The 24,395-nt window shown below is 43.3% G+C and overlaps 1 protein-coding gene across 1 annotated transcript; it reads left to right on the forward strand.

Annotated features, from left to right (window-relative positions):
• Positions 1-1,007: 1,007 nt before the first annotated feature.
• On the forward strand, positions 1,008-21,384 carry LOC311121599 (uncharacterized protein; the record flags this gene model as incomplete). Its single annotated transcript, XM_084196063.1, has 7 exons — positions 1,008-1,241; positions 6,985-6,998; positions 7,353-7,471; positions 15,100-15,375; positions 15,423-15,604; positions 18,764-18,925; positions 19,610-21,384. Coding segments are annotated over 7 exons (1,203 nt in total), but the record flags the coding sequence as incomplete, so codon positions are not given.
• Positions 21,385-24,395: the final 3,011 nt, after the last annotated feature.

Genomic DNA, 24,395 nt, shown 5'->3' on the forward strand with positions numbered 1-24,395 from the left:
AAGGTGTCTGCATATTGACCACAGCCTCATGTCATAGTGAAGGTGTCTGCATATTGACTACAGCCTCATGTCATAGTGAAGGTGTCTGCATATTGAGTACAGCCTCATGTCATAGTGAAGGTGATCTGCATATTGATCATGTCATAGTGAAGGTCATCTGCATATTGACCACAGCCTCATGTCATAGTGAAGGTGATCTGCATATTGACTACAGCCTCGTGTCATAGTGAAGGTGATCTGCATATTGATCATGTCATAGTGAAGGTGATCTGCATATTGACCACAGCCTCATGTCATAGTGAAGGTGATCTGCATATTGACCACAGCCTCGTGTCATAGTGAAGGTGTCTGCATATTGATCATGTCATAGTGAAGGTGATCTGCATATTGACCACAGCCTCATGTCATAGTGAAGGTGATCTGCATATTGATCATGTCATAGTGAAGGTGATCTGCATATTGATCATGTCATAGTGAAGGTGTCTGCATATTGACTACAGCCTCATGTCATAGTGAAGGTGTCTGCATATTGACTACAGCCTCATGTCATAGTGAAGGTGTCTGCATATTGACTACAGCCTAGTCAATTTGTAGGTGCCTTGGTGAAAGAGTGAGGTAACATCTCACAGCAAGAACTGGCAAATCTGGTGCAGTCCATGAGGAGGAGATGCACTGCAGTACTTAATGCAGCTGGTGGCCACACCAGATACTGACTGTTACTTTTTGATTTTGACCCCCCCTTTGTTCAGGGACACATTATTCAATTTCTGTTAGTCACATGTCTGTGGAACTTGTTCAGTTTATGTCTCAGTTGTTGAATCTTATGTTCATACAAATATTTACACGTTAAGTTTGCTGAAAATAAACACAATTGACAGTGAGAGGACGTTTCTTTTTTTTTGCTGAGTTTATATGGGGTGGAGGAGGTTCGGTTATATTGGGTGGATGGGATTTATTTATTGTGTCAACATATCCAGGTTGACGTCCATCCTTCTCCCTGTCTGTAGAGAATTGGCTCTGAGCTGCAGGCGCGGGTCCAGGGGGAGTTCCAGGCGTTGCAGGCGTTCCTTGCGGAGGAGGAGGCATGTGTGTTGGAACAGCTGCGGAGGGAGCAGGAGGCGGCTCTGGAACAGCTGCAGCGCCACCTGGAGGCCGTCAGAGAGGCTGTCAGGCGGCTGGAACACAGTATGAGGGTCCTGCAGGAGGCTGCCACCCCCACGCATCAGACTGGACTAGTAGAGGTATGGAGAAGTTCTTCAGGGTTTATAGAAACCCAAGTAGGCCTATATGTGAGACTAATACAAAAGAAGACTCATGTTGAGACAGTAGAATAGTGTTTCCCATAACTCTCCTTGGCTTGAGCTGCTACGATCACATTCCACTCTACTAGTAGAGGTGACTTACTGTTAGACTGTTTTGACTCTTCCGGGTTTATAGAGGTGACTTACTGTTAGACTGTTTTGACTCTTCAGGGTTTATAGAGGTGACTTACTGTTAGACTGTTTTGACTCTTCAGGGTTTATAGAGGTGACTTACTGTTTTGACTCTTCAGGGTTTATAGAGGTGACTTACTGTTTTGACTCTTCAGGGTTTATAGAGGTGACTTACTGTTAGACTGTTTTGACTCTTCAGGGTTTATAGAGGTGACTTACTGTTAGACTGTTTTGACTCTTCAGGGTTTATAGAGGTGACTTACTGTTTTGACTCTTCAGGGTTTATAGAGGTGACTTACTGTTAGACTGTTTTGACTCTTCAGGGTTTATAGAGGTGACTTACTGTTAGACTGTTTTGACTCTTCAGGGTTTATAGAGGTGACTTACTGTTGACTCTTCAGGGTTTATAGAGGTGACTTACTGTTTTGACTCTTCAGGGTTTATAGAGGTGACTTACTGTTAGACTGTTTTGACTCTTCAGGGTTTATAGAGGTGACTTACTGTTAGACTGTTTTGACTCTTCAGGGTTTATAGAGGTGACTTACTGTTAGACTGTTTTGACTCTTCAGGGTTTATAGAGGTGACTTACTGTTAGACTGTTTTGACTCTTCAGGGTTTATAGAGGTGACTTACTGTTTTGACTCTTCAGGGTTTATAGAGGTGACTTACTGTTAGACTGTTTTGACTCTTCAGGGTTTATAGAGGTGACTTACTGTTAGACTGTTTTGACTCTTCAGGGTTTATAGAGGTGACTTACTGTTAGACTGTTTTGACTCTTCAGGGTTTATAGAGGTGACTTACTGTTAGACTGTTTTGACTCTTCAGGGTTTATAGAGGTGACTTACTGTTTTGACTCTTCAGGGTGTCTGACACCATAGATCAGGGCTCTCCAACCCTGTTCCTTCCCTCCTGGAGGTTTTATCTCCAGGAACAGGGTTGGAGAGCCCGGTTGGAGAGCCCGGTTGGAGAGCCCGGTTGTAGTAGAGCAAGATCCAGTTATTCTATCTACTGTATTACAGGGTTTCTGGATCAAAAAGGGACTTACAGTGGTGTGAAAAAGTGTTTGCCCCCTTCCTGATTTCTTATTTGTTTGCATGTTTGTCACACTTAAATGTTTCAAGATCATCAAACAAATTTAAATATTAGTCAAAGATAACACAACACAAAATGCAGTTTTGAAATGAAGGTTGTTATTATTAAGGGAAAACAAAATCCAGACCTACATGGCCCTGTGGGAAAAAGGGTTTGCCCCCCCCCGTTATAACACAACTCACCTGTGGTTTATCACACCGGAGTTCAATTCCTCTAGCCACACCCAGGCCTGATTACTGCCACACCTGTTCTCAATCAAGGAATCACTTAAATACAAAGTGAAGTAGACCAAAAGATCCTCAAAAGTAGAACTTTAAAGTATTTTTACTTAAGTACTTTTCAGTACTACTACAGGGGGCGCAGCCAAATTTTAGCTAACATTTTAGAGGCCCCCATCTTGACGGTGTAGAGACATTTTTGCGTTTTTAAGCCAATTTTCTGCAATTCTACACATTTTGCCATGCAGCTGAGAGAAAATGTTGCAGTTTTAATAAAGCAAATTTCCTGCGATTCTACATATTCTGCCATGGACTTTAGAGAAATGTTTTCATTTTTAAAGCTAATTTCCTGCAATTTTGGGGGATTTCAATCTACACTGCTCAAAAAAATAAAGGGAACACTAAAATAACACATCCTAGATCTGAATGAATGAAATAATCTTATTAAATACTTTTTTCTTTACATAGTTGAATGTGCTGACAACAAAATCACACAGAAATGATCAATGGAAATCAAATGTATCAACCCATGGAGGTCTGGATTTGGAGTCACACTCAAAATTAAAGTGGAAAACCACACTACAGGCTGATCCAACTTTGATGTAATGTCCTTAAAACAAGTCAAAATGAGGCTCAGTAGTGTGTGTGGCCTCCACGTGCCTGTATGACCTCCCTACAACGCCTGGGCATGCTCCTGATGAGGTGGCGGATGGTCTCCTGAGGGATCTCCTCCCAGACCTGGACTAAAGCATCCGCCAACTCCTGGACAGTCTGTGGTGCAACGTGGCGTTGGTGGATGGAGCGAGACATGATGTCCCAGATGTGCTCAATTGGATTCAGGTCTGGGGAACGGGCGGGCCAGTCCATAGCATCAATGCCTTCCTCTTGCAGGAACTGCTCACACACTCCAGCCACATGAGGTCTAGCATTGTCTTGCATTAGGAGGAACCCAGGGCCAACCGCACCAGCATATGGTCTCACAAGGGGTCTGAGGATCTCATCTCGGTACCTAATGGCAGTCAGGCTACCTCTTGCGAGCACATGGAGGGCTGTGCGGCCCCCCAAAGAAATGCCACCCCACACCATGACTGACCCACCGCCAAACCGGTCATGCTGGAGGATGTTGCAGGCAGCAGAATGTTCTCCACGGCGTCTCCAGACTCTGTCACGTCTGTCACATGTGCTCAGTGTGAACCTGCTTTCATCTGTGAAGAGCACAGGGCGCCATCTTGGTGTTCTCTGGCAAATGCCAAACGTCCTGCACGGTGTTGGGCTGTAAGCACAACCCCCACCTGTGGACGTCGGGCCCTCATACCACCCTCATGGAGTCTGTTTCTGACCGTTTGAGCAGACACATGCACATTTGTGGCCTGCTGGAGGTCATTTTGCAGGGCTCTGGCAGTGCTCCTCCTGCTCCTCCTTGCACAAAGGCGGAGGTAGCAGTCCTGCTGCTGGGTTGTTGCCCTCCTACGGCCTCCTCCACGTCTCCTGATGTACTGGCCTGTCTCCTGGTAGCGCCTCCATGCTCTGGACACTATGCTGACAGACACAGCAAACCTTCTTGCCACAGCTCGCATTGATGTGCCATCCTGGATGAGCTGCACTACCTGAGCCACTTGTGTGGGTTGTAGACTTCGTCTCATGCTACCACTAGAGTGAAAGCACCGCCAGCATTCAAAAGTGACCAAAACATCAGCCAGGAAGCATAGGAACTGAGAAGTGGTCTGTGGTCACCACCTGCAGAACCACTCCTTTATTGGGGGGGGTGTCTTGCTAATTGCCTATAATTTCCACCTGTTGTCTATTCCATTTGCACAACAGCATGTGACATTTATTGTCAATCAGTGTTGCTTCCTAAGTGGACAGTTTGATTTCACAGAAGTGTGATTGACTTGGAGTTACATTGTGTTGTTTAAGTGTTCCCTTTATTTTTTTTAGCAGTGTATATTACAGTGCATTCGGAAAGTATTCAGTCAGTTACTGCTTTCCCCTGGTTTCACTGAGTTTTGGGCGCGGTGTTAAACGTGCCATTGGAACACAGGACTGATGGTTGCTGATAAAGGGCCTCTTTACGCCTATGTAGATATTCCATTAAAATCTGCCGTTTCCAGCTACAATAGCCATTTACAACATTAACAATGTCTACATTTCTGATCAATTTGATGTTATTTTAATGGACAAAAAAAATAATTTTCTTTCGAAAACAAGGACATTTCTAAGTGACCCCAAACTTTTGAACAGTTGTGTGTGTGTATATATATATATATATACACACACAGTACCAGTCAAAAGTTTGGAGACACCTACTCATTCAAGGGTTTTTACATCAAAACTATGAAATAACACATATGGAATCATGTAGTAACCAAAAAAGTGTTAAACAAATCAAAATATATTTTATTTTTGAAATTCTTCAAAATAACCACCCTTTGCCTTGATGACAGCTTTGCACACTCTTGGCATTCTCTCAACCAGCTTCACCTGGAATGCTTTTCCAACAGTCTTGAAGGAGTTCCCAAATATGCTGAGCACTTGTTGGCTGCTTTTCCTTCACTCTGCGGTCCAACTCTGAGGTCGGGGGATTGTGGAGGCACAGCCTGGAGGTGCGTTGGGTCATTGTCCTGTTAAAAAACAAATGATAGTCCCACTAAGCCCAAACCAGATGGGTTTGCGTATCGCTGCAGAATGCTGTGGTAACCATGCTGGATAAGTGTGCCTTGAATTCTAAATAAATCACTGACAGTGTCACCAGCAAAGCACCCCCACACCATCACACCACCTCCTCCATGCGTCACGGTGAGAACCACACATGTGGAGATCAGATGGCATCAAGCACTCCTCCAGCATCTTTTCATTTGGTCTGCATCAACGTGCCATTGGAACACAGGACTGATGGTTGCTGATAATGGGCCTCTGTACGCCTATGTAGATATTCCATTCAAAATCTGCCGTTTCCAGCTATAATAGCCATTTACAACATTAACAATGTCTGATCAATTTGATGTTATTTTAATGGACAAAAAAATTTGGGGATTGTGGAGGCACAGCCTGGAGGTGCGTTGGGTCATTGTCCTGTTAAAAAACAAATGATAGTCCCACTAAGGCCAAACCAGATGGGATGGCGCGTCGCTGCAGAATGCTGTGGTAGCCATGCTGGTTAAGTGTGCCTTGAATTCTAAATAAATCACAGACAGTGTCACCAGCAAAGCACCCCCACACATGCGGAGATCATCCGTTCACCCACACCGCGTCTCACAAAGACACAGCGGTTGGAACCAAAAATCTCCAATTTGGACTCCAGACCAAAGGACACATTTCTGATGTCTAATGTCCATTGCTCATGTTTCTTGGCCCAAGCAGGTCTCATCTTCTTATTGGTGTCCTTTAGTGGTGGTTTCTTTGCAGGAATTCAACCATGAAGGCCTGATTCACACAGTCCCCTCTGAACAATTGATGTTGAGATGTGTCTGTTACTTGAACTCTGAAGCATTTATTTGGGCTGCAATTTTTGAGGCTGGTAACTCTAATGAACTTATCCTCTGCAGCAGAGGTAACTCTGGGACTTCCATTCCTGTGGCGGTCCTCATGAGAGCCAGTTTCATCATAGCGCTGGATTTTTTTTGTGGCTGCACTTGCAGAAACTTTCAAAGTTCTTGAAATGTTCTGTATTGACTGACCTTCACGTCTTAAAGTAATGATGGACTGTCGTTTCTCTTTGCTTATTTGAGCTGTTCTTGCCATAATATGGACTTGGTCTTTTACCAAATAGGGTTATCTTCTGTATACCCCCCCAACCTTGTCACAACACAACTGATTGGCTCAAACGCATTAAGAAGGAAAGAAATTCCACAAATTAACTTTTAAGAAGGCCCACCTGTTAATTGAAATGCATTCCAGGTGACTATCTCATGAAGCTGGTTAAGACACTTTTTTTTTTTGGTTATTAAATTATTCAATATGTGTTATTTAATAGTTTTGATGTCTTCACTATTAATCTACAATGTAAAAATAAAGAAAAATCCTTGTGTGTGTGTGGAAAGGCCTTCAATGGCAGATAAATCCCTGTATTCCAGTTGGGAAACCCCATTCTATGGTATTAAAAGTATTTTCTGAAACTGTTCGACACAGTAGAGCAGGGTTCCTTACAATAGAGGAATGGATCTGACTTTGTCCTTTTTAAAACACATTGACTCAGAGCTCACTCTGATAACATCATCTTCTCTCCCTCTCTCTCTCTGCAGCTTCCACAGCTACGGTGAGTGTTCATCTCGGACCACTCCCCTCCTCTGATGTGATGACCAACACTGTTGTTGAACCTCTTCACTATCCAACATGTTTGTTTTCAAACAATGTAAAAACAGTTTTGTGAATAAAGGAGCACACAGGCTTTTATAGTGCACTCCGTTTGACCAGTGCTCATACAAAAGTAGGGCACTATTTAAGAGGATAGGCTCTGGTCAAAAGTAGTGCACTATGTAGGAAATAAGATATCATTTGGGACGCATCTAATAGAAATGTCCATCAATGAAATGTATTTTATATTGCCCTTTTTTTTTTAAATGAGCAGTTTTTACAGAATGTAAAGAAAGAACATGTTCTGTTTGTTCAGCAGGACTCCATTAGAGGTGGACCCAGGACCAGAGCTGGACCTGGATGGCTTCGGCAGCAGATACACGGCACCGCTACAATACATTACCTGGAGGAAGATGTTCAGGTCTCTGAAACCTGGTAAGACAGGCACCCACGGCTGGCCTAGTTCCAGGACGCGTCCCCAAATACCACCCTATTCCCTGTATGGTGCACTACGTTTCACCAGGGCCCCCGACCGTGTGCCTGTCTTTATTGCACTCTCACCCGCGTTTGATTTTTCTTCTTCCTGGCACTGATTCTGCTGATTAGCCGTAGACTTACAGACAACAACAACACGCAAATAGAAGTACAAATACATCCAGACGTGTTTATAGAAGTAAGCCGTACAAATACATCCAGACGTGTTTATAGAAGTAAGCCGTACAAATATATCCAGCCGTGTTAATAGAAGTAAGCCGTACAAATATATCCAGACGTCTTAATAGAAGTAAGCCGTACAAATATATCCAGACGTCTTAATAGAAGTAAGCCGTACAAATATATCCAGACGTCTTAATAGAAGTAAGCCGTACAAATATATCCAGACGTGTTTATAGAAGTAAGCCGTACAAATATATCCAGACGTGTTAATAGAAGTAAGCCGTACAAATATATCCAGACGTGTTAATAGAAGAAAGCCGTACAAATATATCCAGACGTCTTAATAGAAGTAAGCCGTACAAATATATCCAGACGTGTTAATAGAAGTAAGCCGTACAAATATATCCAGACGTCTTAATAGAAGTAAGCCGTACAAATATATCCAGACGTGTTAATAGAAGTAAGCCGTACAAATATATCCAGACGTGTTAATAGAAGTAAGCCGTACAAATATATCCAGACGTCTTAATAGAAGTAAGCCGTACAAATACATCCAGACGTCTTAATAGAAGTAAGCCGTACAAATATATCCAGACGTGTTAATAGAAGTAAGCCGTACAAATATATCCAGACGTCTTAATAGAAGTAAGCCGTACAAATACATCCAGACGTCTTAATAGAAGTAAGCCGTACAAATATATCCAGACGTCTTAATAGAAGTAAGCCGTACAAATATATCCAGACGTGTTTATAGAAGTAAGCCGTACAAATATATCCAGACGTCTTAATAGAAGTAAGCCGTACAAATATATCCAGACGTGTTAATAGAAGTAAGCCGTACAAATATATCCAGACGTCTTAATAGAAGTAAGCCGTACAAATACATCCAGACGTCTTAATAGAAGTAAGCCGTACAAATATATCCAGACGTGTTAATAGAAGTAAGCCGTACAAATATATCCAGACGTCTTAATAGAAGTAAGCCGTACAAATACATCCAGACGTGTTTATAGAAGTAAGCCGTACAAATATATCCAGACGTGTTAATAGAAGTAAGCCGTACAAATATATCCAGACGTCTTAATAGAAGTAAGCCGTACAAATACATCCAGACGTCTTAATAGAAGTAAGCCGTACAAATATATCCAGACGTGTTAATAGAAGTAAGCCGTACAAATATATCCAGACGTCTTAATAGAAGTAAGCCGTACAAATACATCCAGACGTGTTTATAGAAGTAAGCCGTACAAATATATCCAGACGTGTTAATAGAAGTAAGCCGTACAAATATATCCAGACGTCTTAATAGAAGTAAGCCGTACAAATACATCCAGACGTCTTAATAGAAGTAAGCCGTACAAATACATCCAGACGTGTTAATAGAAGTAAGCCGTACAAATATATCCAGACGTGTTAATAGAAGTAAGCCGTACAAATATATCCAGACGTCTTAATAGAAGTAAGCCGTACAAATACATCCAGACGTGTTTATAGAAGTAAGCCGTACAAATATATCCAGACGTGTTAATAGAAGTAAGCCGTACAAATATATCCAGACGTCTTAATAGAAGTAAGCCGTACAAATACATCCAGACGTCTTAATAGAAGTAAGCCGTACAAATATATCCAGACGTGTTAATAGAAGTAAGCCGTACAAATATATCCAGACGTGTTAATAGAAGTAAGCCGTACAAATATATCCAGACGTCTTAATAGAAGTAAGCCGTACAAATATATCCAGACGTGTTAATAGAAGTAAGCCGTACAAATATATCCAGACGTCTTAATAGAAGTAAGCCGTACAAATATATCCAGACGTCTTAATAGAAGTAAGCCGTACAAATATATCCAGACGTGTTAATAGAAGTAAGCCGTACAAATATATCCAGACGTCTTAATAGAAGTAAGCCGTACAAATACATCCAGACGTGTTTATAGAAGTAAGCCGTACAAATATATCCAGACGTGTTAATAGAAGTAAGCCGTACAAATATATCCAGACGTCTTAATAGAAGTAAGCCGTACAAATACATCCAGACGTCTTAATAGAAGTAAGCCGTACAAATATATCCAGACGTGTTAATAGAAGTAAGCCGTACAAATATATCCAGACGTCTTAATAGAAGTAAGCCGTACAAATATATCCAGACGTGTTAATAGAAGTAAGCCGTACAAATATATCCAGACGTCTTAATAGAAGTAAGCCGTACAAATATATCCAGACGTGTTAATAGAAGTAAGCCGTACAAATATATCCAGACGTCTTAATAGAAGTAAGCCGTACAAATATATCCAGACGTGTTAATAGAAGTAAGCCGTACAAATATATCCAGACGTCTTAATAGAAGTAAGCCGTACAAATACATCCAGACGTCTTAATAGAAGTAAGCCGTACAAATATATCCAGACGTCTTAATAGAAGTAAGCCGGACAAATATATCCAGACGTCTTAATAGAAGAAAGCCGTACAAATATATCCAGACGTCTTAATAGAAGTAAGCCGTACAAATATATCCAGACGTCTTAATAGAAGTAAGCCGTACAAATATATCCAGACGTCTTAATAGAAGTAAGCCGTACAAATATATCCAGACGTGTTTATAGAAGTAAGCCGTACAAATATATCCAGACGTCTTAATAGAAGTAAGCCGTACAAATATATCCAGACGTGTTAATAGAAGTAAGCCGTACAAATACATCCAGACGTGTTAATAGAAGTAAGCCGTACAAATACATCCAGACGTCTTAATAGAAGTAAGCCGTACAAATACATCCAGACGTCTTAATAGAAGTAAGCCGTACAAATACATCCAGACGTCTTAATAGAAGTAAGCCGGACAAATATATCCAGACGTCTTAATAGAAGTAAGCCGTACAAATATATCCAGACGTGTTAATAGAAGTAAGCCGTACAAATATATCCAGACGTGTTAATAGAAGTAAGCCGTACAAATACATCCAGACGTCTTAATAGAAGTAAGCCGGACAAATATATCCAGACGTCTTAATAGAAGTAAGCCGTACAAATACATCCAGACGTGTTAATAGAAGTAAGCCGTACAAATATATCCAGACGTGTTAAAGCCGGACAAATATATCCAGACGTCTTAATAGAAGTAAGCCGTACAAATACATCCAGACGTGTTAATAGAAGTAAGCCGTACAAATATATCCAGACGTGTTAATAGAAGTAAGCCGTACAAATACATCCAGACGTCTTAATAGAAGTAAGCCGTACAAATACATCCAGACGTCTTAATAGAAGTAAGCCGTACAAATACATCCAGACGTCTTAATAGAAGTAAGCCGTACAAATACATCCAGACGTCTTAATAGAAGTAAGCCGGACAAATATATCCAGACGTGTTAATAGAAGTAAGCCGTACAAATATATCCAGACGTCTTAATAGAAGTAAGCCGTACAAATATATCCAGACGTCTTAATAGAAGTAAGCCGGACAAATATATCCAGACGTCTTAATAGAAGTAAGCCGGACAAATACATCCAGACGTGTTTATAGAAGTAAGCCGTACAAATATATCCAGACGTCTTAATAGAAGTAAGCCGTACAAATATATCCAGACGTCTTAATAGAAGTAAGCCGTACAAATATATCCAGACGTCTTAATAGAAGTAAGCCGTACAAATACATCCAGACGTCTTAATAGAAGTAAGCCGGACAAATATATCCAGACGTCTTAATAGAAGTAAGCCGGACAAATACATCCAGACGTGTTTATAGAAGTAAGCCGTACAAATATATCCAGACGTCTTAATAGAAGTAAGCCGTACAAATATATCCAGACGTCTTAATAGAAGTAAGCCGTACAAATATATCCAGACGTCTTAATAGAAGTAAGCCGGACAAATATATCCAGACGTCTTAATAGAAGTAAGCCGGACAAATATATTCAGACGTGTTAATAGAAGTAAGCCGTACAAATATATCCAGACGTCTTAATAGAAGTAAGCCGTACAAATACATCCAGACGTCTTAATAGAAGTAAGCCGGACAAATATATCCAGACGTCTTAATAGAAGTAAGCCGGACAAATACATCCAGACGTCTTAATAGAAGTAAGCCGTACAAATATATCCAGACGTCTTAATAGAAGTAAGCCGGACAAATACATCCAGACGTCTTAATAGAAGTAAGCCGTACAAATACATCCAGACGTCTTAATAGAAGTAAGCCGGACAAATATATCCAGACGTCTTAATAGAAGTAAGCCGGACAAATATATCCAGACGTCTTAATAGAAGTAAGCCGGACAAATACATCCAGACGTCTTAATAGAAGTAAGCCGTACAAATATATCCAGACGTGTTAATAGAAGTAAGCCGGACAAATATATCCAGACGTCTTAATAGAAGTAAGCCGGACAAATACATCCAGACGTCTTAATAGAAGTAAGCCGTACAAATATATCCAGACGTCTTAATAGAAGTAAGCCGTACAAATATATCCAGACGTCTTAATAGAAGTAAGCCGTACAAATATATTCAGACGTCTTAATAGAAGTAAGCCGTACAAATATATCCAGACGTCTTAATAGAAGTAAGCCGTACAAATATATCCAGACGTCTTAATAGAAGTAAGCCGTACAAATATATCCAGACGTCTTAATAGAAGTAAGCCGTACAAATATATCCAGACGTCTTAATAGAAGTAAGCCGTACAAATATATCCAGACGTCTTAATAGAAGTAAGCCGGACAAATATATCCAGACGTCTTAATAGAAGTAAGCCGGACAAATATATTCAGACGTGTTAATAGAAGTAAGCCGTACAAATATATCCAGACGTCTTAATAGAAGTAAGCCGTACAAATACATCCAGACGTGTTTATAGAAGTAAGCCGTACAAATATATCCAGACGTCTTAATAGAAGTAAGCCGGACAAATATATCCAGACGTCTTAATAGAAGTAAGCCGGACAAATACATCCAGACGTCTTAATAGAAGTAAGCCGTACAAATATATCCAGACGTCTTAATAGAAGTAAGCCGGACAAATACATCCAGACGTCTTAATAGAAGTAAGCCGTACAAATACATCCAGACGTCTTAATAGAAGTAAGCCGGACAAATATATCCAGACGTCTTAATAGAAGTAAGCCGGACAAATACATCCAGACGTCTTAATAGAAGTAAGCCGTACAAATATATCCAGACGTGTTAATAGAAGTAAGCCGGACAAATATATCCAGACGTCTTAATAGAAGTAAGCCGGACAAATACATCCAGACGTCTTAATAGAAGTAAGCCGTACAAATATATCCAGACGTCTTAATAGAAGTAAGCCGTACAAATATATCCAGACGTCTTAATAGAAGTAAGCCGTACAAATATATTCAGATGTCTTAATAGAAGTAAGCCGTACAAATATATCCAGACGTCTTAATAGAAGTAAGCCGTACAAATATATCCAGACGTCTTAATAGAAGTAAGCCGTACAAATATATCCAGACGTCTTAATAGAAGTAAGCCGTACAAATATATCCAGACGTCTTAATAGAAGTAAGCCGTACAAATATATCCAGACGTCTTAATAGAAGTAAGCCGGACAAATATATCCAGACGTCTTAATAGAAGTAAGCCGTACAAATACATCCAGACGTCTTAATAGAAGTAAGCCGTACAAATATATCCAGACGTCTTAATAGAAGTAAGCCGTACAAATATATCCAGACGTGTTTATAGAAGTAAGCCGTACAAATATATCCAGACGTCTTAATAGAAGTAAGCCGTACAAATATATCCAGACGTGTTAATAGAAGTAAGCCGTACAAATATATCCAGACGTCTTAATAGAAGTAAGCCGTACAAATACATCCAGACGTCTTAATAGAAGTAAGCCGTACAAATATATCCAGACGTGTTAATAGAAGTAAGCCGTACAAATATATCCAGACGTCTTAATAGAAGTAAGCCGTACAAATATATCCAGACGTCTTAATAGAAGTAAGCCGTACAAATACATCCAGACGTGTTAATAGAAGTAAGCCTTACAAATATATCCAGACGTCTTAATAGAAGTAAGCCGTACAAATACATCCAGACGTCTTAATAGAAGTAAGCCGTACAAATATATCCAGACGTGTTAATAGAAGTAAGCCGTACAAATACATCCAGACGTCTTAATAGAAGTAAGCCGTACAAATATATCCAGACGTCTTAATAGAAGTAAGCCGTACAAATATATCCAGACGTCTTAATAGAAGTAAGCCGTACAAATATATCCAGACGTCTTAATAGAAGTAAGCCGGACAAATATATCCAGACGTCTTAATAGAAGTAAGCCGTACAAATACATCCAGACGTCTTAATAGAAGTAAGCCGTACAAATACATCCAGACGTCTTAATAGAAGTAAGCCGTACAAATATATCCAGACGTGTTAATAGAAGTAAGCCGTACAAATATATTCAGACTTAGAAGCACATCATATAAAGTAGTAACTCAGTAACCTAGTAACTCAGTAACCTCAGTAACCTAGTAACTCAGTAACCTCAGTAACCTAGTAACTCAGTAACCTCAGTAACCTCAGTAACCTAGTAACTCAGTAACCTCAGTAACCTAGTAACTCAGTAACCTCAGTAACCTAGTAACTCAGTAACCTCAGTAACCTAGTAACTCAGTAACCTCAGTAACCTAGTAACTCAGTAACCTCAGTAACCTCAGTAACCTAGTAACTCAGTAACCTCAGTAACCTAGTAACTCAGTAACCTCAGTAACCTAGTAACTCAGTAACCTCAGTAACCTAGTAACTCAGTAACCTCAGTAACCTAGTAACTCAGTAACCTCAGTAACCTAGTAACTCAGTAACCTCAGTAACCTCAGTAACCTAGTAACTCAGTAACCTCAGTAACCTAGTAACTCAGTAACCTCAGTAACCTAGTAACTCAGTAACCTCAGTAACCTAGTAACTCAGTAACCTCAGTAACCTAGTAACTCAGTAACCTCAGTAACCTAGTAACTCAGTAACCTCAGTAACCTAGTAACTCAGTAACCTCAGTAACCTAGTAACTCAGTAACCTAGTAACTCAGTAACCTAGTAACTCAGTAACCTAGTAACTCAGTAACCTCAGTAACCTAGTAACTCAGTAACCTCAGTAACCTAGTAACTCAGTAACCTCAGTAACCTAGTAACTCAGTAACCTGTTCCTCTAGCTCAACCTAAGAAAACATTGAACCTCCATGTAACCCTTCTCCCCACAGGTCCAACTGAAAAGCATTGAACCTCCATGTAACCCTTCTCCCCTCAGGTCTGGCCCCGGTAACGTTTGATGTGGACACGGCCCACCCCAGTGTCTATGTAACCCTTCTCCCCCCAGGTCTGGCCCCGGTAACGTTTGATGTGGACACGGCCCACCCCAGTGTCTATGTAACCCCTCTCCCCCCAGGTCTGTCCCCGGTAACGTTTGATGTGGACACGGCCCACCCCAGTGTCTATGTAACCCTTCTCCCCCCAGGTCTGTCCCCGGTAACGTTTGATGTGGACACGGCCCACCCCAGTGTCTATGTAACCCCTCTCCCCTCAGGTCTGGCCCGCGTAACGTTTGATGTGGACACGGCCCACCCCAGTGTCTATGTAACCCTTCTCCCCTCAGGTCTGGCCCCGGTAACGTTTGATGTGGACACGGCCCACCCCAGTGTCTATGTAACCCTTCTCCCCTCAGGTCCAACTGAAAAGCATTGAACCTTCATGTAACCCCTCTCCCCTCAGGTCTGGCCCCGGTAACGTTTGATGTGGACACGGCCCACCCCAGTGTCTATGTGTCCAGAGACAGAACCGTAGCAGTAGACTGTGATGGCATGGTCCCCTACCCGTCCAACCCTAAGAGGTTCCTACAGTGTGTCAACGTGCTGGGTGCTCAGGGCTTCCAAGCTGGACGCCACTACTGGGAGGTAGGGTGGCATATATAGTGCAGACCCCTAGACTTTTTCCACATTTTGTTACGTTACAGCCTTATTCTAAAATTGATTAAATTGTTTCCCCCCCCCTCATCAATCTACCCCATAATGACAAAGCAAAAACAGGTTGTTAGTAATGTTTGCAAATTTATTAGAAATAAAAAAAATGTTTACATTTACGTAAGTATTCAGACCCTTTACTCAATACTTTGTTGAAGCAGCTTTGGCAGCGATTACAGCCTCGAGTCTTCTTGGGTATGACGTTACAAGCTTGGCACACCAGTATTTTGGGAGTTTCTGAAGAGATGGTTGTCCTTCTGGAAGGTTCTCCCATCTCCACATAGGAACTCTGGACTTCTGTCAGAGTGACCATCGGGTTCTTGGCCAAGGCCCTTCTCCCCCGATTGCTCAGTTTGGCCGGGCGGCCAGCTCTAGGAAGAGTCTTGGTGGTTCCAAACTTCTTCCATTTAAGAATGATGGAGGCCACTGTGTTCTTGGGGACCTTCAATGCTGCAGACATGTTTTGGTACCCTTCCCCAGATCTGTGCCTCGACACGTATGTGCCTTTCCAAATCATGTCCAATCAATTGAATCACCACAGCAGGACTCCAATCAAGTCGTAGAAACATCTCAAGGATGATCAATGGAAACAGGATGCACCTGAGCTCAATTTCGAGTCTCATAGCAAAGGGTCTGAATACTTATGTAAATAAGGTATTTCTGTTTTTAATAAATTAGCAAAAAAGTCTAAAAATCTGTTTTCGCTTTGTCATTATGGGGTATTGTGTGTAGATTGAGGAAAAATAATTTAATAAATTTTAGAATAAGGTTGTAACGCAACAAAATGTGGAAAAAGTGAAGGGGTCTGAATACTGTATGGGTCCGAATGCACTGTATACACTATATATACAAACGTATGTGGACACCCCTTCAAATTAGTGGATTCGGTTATTTCAGCCACACCCGTTGCTGACAGGTGTATAAAATCGAGCACACCACCATGCAATCTCCATAGACAAACATTGTCAGTAGAATGGCCGTACTGAAGAGCTCAGTGACTTTCAATGTGGCACCGTCATAGGATGCCATCTTTCCAACAAGTCAGTTCATCAAATTTCTGCCCTGCTAGAGCTGCCCCGGTCAACTGTAAGTGCTATTATTGTGAAGTGGAAACGTCTAGGAGCAACAATGGCTCAGCTGCAAAGTGGTAGGCCACATAAGCTCACAGAACGGGACCGCCAAGTGCTGAAACGCGTAAAAATCGTCTGTCCTCGGTTGCAACACTCACTACCGAGTTCCAAACTGCCTCTAGAAGCAACATCAGCACAAGAACTGTTCATCAGGAGCTTCATTAAATGGGTTTCCATGGCCGAGTAGCCACACCCAAGCCTAAGATCACCATGCGCACTGCCAAGCGTCGGCTGGAGTGGTGTAAAGCTCGCTGCCATTGGACTCTGGAGCAGTGGAAACGCGTTCTCTGGAGTGATGAATCATGCTTCACCATCTGGCAGGCCGACGGACGAATCTGGGTTTGGCGGATGCCAGGAGAACGTTACCTGCTCCAATGCATAGTGCCAACTGTAAAGTTTGGTGGAACTTTGTGGCAACAGTTTGGGGAAGGCCCTTTCCTGTTTCAGCATCACAATACCCCCGTGCACAAAGCGAGGTCCATACAGAATTGGTTTGTCGAGATCGGTATGGAAGAACTTGACTGGCCTGCACAGAGCCCTGACCTCAACCCCATCGAACACCTTTGGGATGAATTGGAACACCGACTGCGAGCCAGGCCTAATCTCCCAACATCAGTGCCCGACCTCACTAATGCTCTTGTGGCTGAATGGAAGCAAGTCCCCACAGCAATGTTCCAACATCTAGTGGAAAGCCTTCCCAGAAGAGTGGAGGCTGTTATAGCAGCAAAGGGGGACCAACTCCATATTAATGCCCAGGATTATGGAATGAGATGTTCGTCGAGCAGGTGTCGACATACTTTTGGTCGTGTAGGTTGATAGGTGTGTGTGTATAAATCTATCTACCAACCCCCCCGCCCCCCCACACACACACACACACATTCAAGGGTTTTTCTTTATTTTTACTATTTTTTACATTGTAGAATAATAGTGAAGACATCAAAACTATGAAATAACACATATGGAATCATGTAGTAACCAAAAGATGTGGAGGTCCTGGGCTGGCGTGGTTACACGTTGTCTACGGTTGTGAGGCCGGTTGGACGTAAAGCCATGTTGGAGGCGGCTTATGGTAGAGAAATCAACATTACATTCTCTGCCAACAGCTCTGGTGGACTTGAGACAGCTGTGGTATTGTGTTGTGTGACAAAACTGTACATTTTAAAGTGGCCTTTTATTGTATTGTAAAGTAGTTCTGGCTCAGACAAGGCTATCCTGTTTCTGTAGTGAGACAGCTTGATGTACCAGTACACCCCCTGGACAGGACACTAGTCTATCTCCTGTTTCTGTAGTGAGACAGCTTGATGTACAGGACACCCCCTGGACAGGACACTAGTCTATCTCCTGTTTCTGTAGTGAGACAGCTTGATGTACAGTACACCCCCTGGACAGGACACTAGTCTATCTCCTGTTTCTGTAGTGAGACAGCTTGATGTACCAGTACACCCCCTGGACAGGACACTAGTCTATCTCCTGTTTCTGTAGTGAGACAGCTTGATGTACAGTACACCCCCTGGACAGGACACTAGTCTATCTCCTGTTTCTGTAGTGAGACAGCTTGATGTACCAGTACACCCCCTGGACAGGACACTAGTCTATCTCCTGTTTCTGTAGTGAGACAGCTTGATGTACAGGACACCCCCTGGACAGGACACTAGTCTATCTCCTGTTTCTGTAGTGAGACAGCTTGATGTACAGTACACCCCCTGGACAGGACACTAGTCTATCTCCTGTTTCTGTAGTGAGACAGCTTGATGTACCAGTACACCCCCTGGACAGGACACTAGTCTATCTCCTGTTTCTGTAGTGAGGCAGCAGGACACCCCCTGGACAGGACACTAGTCTATCTCCGGTTTCTGTAGTGAGACAGCTTGATGTACAGTACCCCCCCTGGACAGGACACTAGTCTATCAGTGTTTATTCTATAACAGGGTGATTGTGGTATTTATTTCCTCCCTCCCTCTAGGTAGGAGTGGGTAGCAAGGCCAAGTGGGACCTGGGTGTGGCGTCAGAGAGGGTTGACCGTCAGGCCCGGGTCAAGCTAAGTCCTGAAAGCGGTTACTGGACCCTACGACTGAGAGAGGGAGACCAGTACTCGGCAGGCACACAGCCCTGGACACGGCTCCAGGTGGGATCCTCTGCAGTGCAGTAGGGACACTTCAGGGTTTATTGAAACTCAAGTGTAGACTCTTCTTCAGCTGTCCTCACAGGAGAAACCTTTAGAAGAACCCTTTTGGGTTCCATGTAGAACCCAATTGAGTTCCATGTAGAACCCTATTGAGTTCCATGTAGAACCCTATTGAGTTCCATGTAGAACCCTATTGAGTTCCATGTAGAACCCTATTGAGTTCCATGTAGAACCCTATTGAGTTCCATGTAGAACCCTATTGAGTTCCATGTAGAACCCTATTGAGTTCCATGTAGAACCCTATTGAGTTCCATGTAGAACCCTATTGAGTTCCATGTAGAACCCTATTGAGTTCCATGTAGAACCCTATTGAGTTCCATGTAGAACCCTATTGAGTTCCATGTAGAACCCTATTGTGTTCCATGTAGAACCCCTTCCACAAAAAGTTCTACATGGAATCCAAAGGAGTTCTACCTGGAACCCAAAAGGGTTCTTCGGGTTCTTCAAAAGGTTCTCCCGTGGGGACAGCCAAGAAGCGTTTTGGAACCTTTTTTTTCTAAGCGTGTATGTGAGACCCGTAGAGTATTGGAACGGAAGTGGCTCTTTAAAACACATTGATCCAGTACTGCTTCACCCTGATATCATCTTGTTGTCTCTCTCTCCCCTCCATCTTGTGTCCTGCAGGTTGGGTGGTCTCCCCAGAGGATAGGGGTGTTCCTGGACTGTGATGAGAGGAAGGTGTCCTTCTATAACGCTGATGACATGAGTCTCCTGTACACCTTTAGCAACGGCCCCAGAGGCAGAGTGCTGCCGTTCTTTAGCCCCTGTGTCAGTGATACTAACCAGAAACCACAGCCCATCCAGCTGCTACACTATCCTCCTGTTGATCTGACCTATTAGGACAGGTGTATCAATGACTACAGTCAGAAACCACAGCCCATAATGCTCCTACACGCTCCCCCTGGTCATGACTGGTGTCTTTGAGATGGGTTTCTCTGGTCCTTGGATCTTGATTTGCCAGTTGATGTAATGTTTGCCCAAAGCGTCTACTCTGTGAGCTTCCCAAGTCTGTATAACCAAAATGCTCCATATCACCTCTGAGGCATTTACTTCCAGAGGGTTTTGCAATGGAACAGTTGCCATGATACATCTACCATCACCTTGACCCTCTCTATCAGCATGCAGTATCTTATTTCATGGACATCACGAAGTGGTCTCATTTATAAAGGTGCAATAGACCTGTTCTAATAAATGCTGTTTTTAAAGTGGCTATATGTTACTTTTTCGGCGACCTGACCAAATTCACATAGAAATATGAGTTATAGATCTATAATTCAGCTTGAAAACAAGTCTAAGAAGCGGTAGATCTGTTCTATGTTCTACTATTTCTCTGCTTCCCGTTCCTAAGTTTTGTTTTTGCGTCTTTTGCTTTCGGTTTTGTCCACCAGCTTCAAACAGCTGAAAATACAATATTTTTGGTTATGGAAAATATATATTCACAGCGGTTTAGATAGTATAGTGTAGAGAATCATTGTACTCTCTTATTTTGTAACGTAAACAGAAAGTAGGCGAACTGTTAGAGTTTTAGCAACCAGGAAATGGCTGAGTGATTTCTGCATAATGCATCTTTAAGTATCAGCCATATGCCTGTCTCTCTCTTTTTGACTAAATGTGGCCCGTTGTCCATTACTGGATGTTTCCTCCTGTCTTTAGGAGTCTCTGTAGATATCGATAAATCACTTGGTGCCATAATTACACTGCACCTTTAAATCACCCTGCTTTCTCATCAGGGCCTATGTTATGCCTTCTCACCTTTAAATCACCCTGCTTTCTCATCAGGGCCTATGTTATGCCTGCACCTTTAAATCACCCTGCTTTCTCATCAGGGCCTATGTTATGCCTCCTCACCTTTAAATCACCCTGCTTTCTCATCAGGGCCTATGTTATGCCTCCTCACCTTTAAATCACCCTGCTTTCTCATCAGGGCCTATGTTATGCCTCCTCACCTTTAAATCACCCTGCTTTCTCATCAGGGCCTATGTTATGCCTCCTCACCTTTAAATCACCCTGCTTTCTCATCAGGGCCTATGTTATGCCTCCTCACCTTTAAATCACCCTGCTTTCTCATCAGGGCCTATGTTATGCCTCCTCACCTTTAAATCACCCTGCTTTCTCATCAGGGCCTATGTTATGCCTTCTCACCTTTAAATCACCCTGCTTTCTCATCAGGGCCTATGTTATGCCTTCTCACCTTTTTATGCAATCTCTTTTTATTTTTAATCGGTTCAATATAGCTTTCAAAATAGTATTACTTTTATTTCATCACAGTACTTTTTTAATTTTGTTTTGATTTAGAAATGAATTCACCATATAACCCAATACATATCCAGGTACTAACATTATGCTCTTTCTCCAAATCTAGAAATATGAATACTGGACATTTTACATATCTCAATCAATCTGTACTCATCAGCTTAAATGAAGGACTGATTTTATTCTAATCAGAAAAAGCCAAATGTTTATTGGAAGATGTCAATAAAAATAATCAATAAACCAAATCAAGTTGCCTTCTTTGACAAACACAGTTCTCATGTCTTATGATGTCTGTGGTCTGTTTATGGCTTACTGCAACACAGATTTTGGGTCTGAAAATTACAGATTGAGCCAATGGTTTTTAAATGGGAGGCATCTGTTGACAAAAGATGGACCATTGTCCATCAAAACAAAACAATTCACAATATGTCTACCTTCCTGTCGTATGCAGCTCGTCCGAAAATAGTGGAGTGGTGATTTTAACTTTTGACAGACAAAAACGGACAATTAATGAATTCATGATATACGATTTCCTCCGTGTTCATGAGTCTCTGAATGGCCGTAGCCTTAGGATGAGGGATAGTGAAGAGTTTACCTCATCAAAGTAAAAACCAACACATAAACATAGTTGCATTGTTGCAGATGTTGACGAGGATTTAGCTGTGACTAACTAGGCCAGGCCTGAGGGGTTGTAGTGGGGGTTAGCACTAGGCCAGGCCTGAGGGGTTGTAGTGGGGGTTAGCACTAGGCCAGGCCTGAGGGGTTGTAGTGGGGGTTAGCACAGCCAGGCCTGAGGGGTTGTAGTGGGGGTTAGCACAGCCAGGCCTGAGGGGTTGTAGTGGGGGTTAGCACAGCCAGGCCTGAGGGGTTGTAGTGGGGGTTAGCACTAGGCCAGGCCTGAGGGGTTGTAGTGGGGGTTAGCACTAGGCCAGGCCTGAGGGGTTGTAGTGGGGGTTAGCACTAGGCCAGGCCTGAGGGCTTGTAGTGGGGGTTAGCACAGCCAGGCCTGAGGGGTTGTAGTGGGGGTTAGCACTAGGCCAGGCCTGAGGGGTTGTAGTGGGGGTTAGCACTAGGCCAGGCCTGAGGGGTTGTAGTGGGGGTTAGCACTAGGCCAGGCCTGAGGGGTTGTAGTGGGGGTTAGCACAGTGCACCTGGGGAGGAAGTGTGTTGTATCCCTGAGTAACATCCCTGCCATCCCCCTGTCAGTCACCCAGCGAGGATGCACCTCAGTTATCTCTAACACACCGCTCAGCCACTTCCTGTTTCCTCTTGCAAGGGTCAGAGGTCACACTGACAGGAGGGAGGGTTGCGGATCAGGCCTTCAAGCTGGTTAACCCTTGGGGGACATGGCTAGCAGGATACCCAGCCCAAACACACTGACAGGAGGAAGGGTTGGGGATTAGGCCTTCAGCCTTCTAGCTGGGTAACTAACCGGCCCCAGGGGGGGGCTACGGTTGGCACTGTGCAGGATGGCCAGCAGTGCTTCATTTGTAAATCGGGAGGTCCGGGAACACACAGTGAGCGTGAGAAGGGGGGGGGGGGGGTATCAGGGAGGCTCTGAGGTACCGGAACACATTGAGAAAGAAAGTGTCAAACACAACTTAGCAGCCAAGTAGCCTCCTATCTATGGTGGTGAAACGGACAGCACTCTCCTCTATGGTGGTGAAACGGACAGCCCTCTCCTCTATGGTGGTGAAACGGACAGCCCTCTCCAAGTAGCCTCCTATCTATGGTGGTGAAACGGACAGCCCTCTCCCAGTAGTCTACTATCTATGGTGGTGAAATGGACAGCCCTCTCCCAGTAGTCTACTATCTATGGTGGTGAAACGGACAGCACTCTCCTCTATGGTGGTGAAACGGACAGCCCTCTCCTCTATGGTGGTGAAACGGACAGCCCTCTCCAAGTAGCCTCCTATCTATGGTGGTGAAACGGACAGCACTCTCCTCTATGGTGGTGAAACGGACAGCCCTCTCCTCTATGGTGGTGAAACGGACAGCACTCTCCCAGTAGCCTCCTATCTATGGTGGTGAAACGGACAGCCCTCTCCCAGTAGTCTACTATCTATGGTGGTGAAACGGACAGCCCTCTCCCAGTAGCCTACTATCTATGGTGGTGAAATGGACAGCCCTCTCCCAGTAGTCTACTATCTATGGTGGTGAAATGGACAGCACTCTCCTCTATGGTGGTGAAACGGACAGCACTCTCCTCTATGGTGGTGAAATGGACAGCCCTCTCCCAGTAGTCTACTATCTATGGTGGTGAAACGGACAGCCCTCTCCCAGTAGCCTCCTATCTATGGTGGTGAAACGGACAGCCCTCTCCCAGTAGCCTCCTATCTATGGTGGTGAAACGGACAGCCCTCTCCCAGTAGCCTCCTATCTATGGTGGTGAAACGGACAGCACTCTCCTCTATGGTGGTGAAACGGACAGCCCTCTCCAAGTAGCCTCCTATCTATGGTGGTGAAACGGACAGCCCTCTCCAAGTAGCCTCCTATCTATGGTGGTGAAACGGACAGCCCTCTCCAGGTATCCCATCTATCTATGGTGGTGAAACGGACAGCCCTCTCCAGGTATCCCATCTATCTATGGTGGTGAAACGGACAGCCCTCTCCCAGTAGTCTACTATCTATGGTGGTGAAACGGACAGCCCTCTCCCAGTAGCCTCCTATCTATGGTGGTGAAACGGACAGCCCTCTCCCAGTAGCCTCCTATCTATGGTGGTGAAACGGACAGCCCTCTCCAAGTAGCCTACTATCTATGGTGGTGAAATGGACAGCACTCTCCTCTATGGTGGTGAAACGGACAGCCCTCTCCCAGTAGTCTACTATCTATGGTGGTGAAATGGACAGCACTCTCCTCTATGGTGGTGAAATGGACAGCACTCTCCTCTATGGTGGTGAAATGGACAGCCCTCTCCCAGTAGCCTCCTATCTATGGTGGTGAAATGGACAGCACTCTCCTCTATGGTGGTGAAACGGACAGCACTCTCCTCTATGGTGGTGAAATGGACAGCCCTCTCCCAGTAGTCTACTATCTATGGTGGTGAAATGGACAGCACTCTCCTCTATGGTGGTGAAATGGACAGCACTCTCCTCTATGGTGGTGAAATGGACAGCACTCTCCTCTATGGTGGTGAAATGGACAGCACTCTCCCAG

The sequence above is a fragment of the Coregonus lavaretus genome, assembly GCF_964263955.1.
Source record: "Coregonus lavaretus genome assembly, contig: HAP1_SCAFFOLD_3984, whole genome shotgun sequence".
NCBI classification, from domain to species: Eukaryota; Metazoa; Chordata; class Actinopteri; order Salmoniformes; family Salmonidae; genus Coregonus; species Coregonus lavaretus.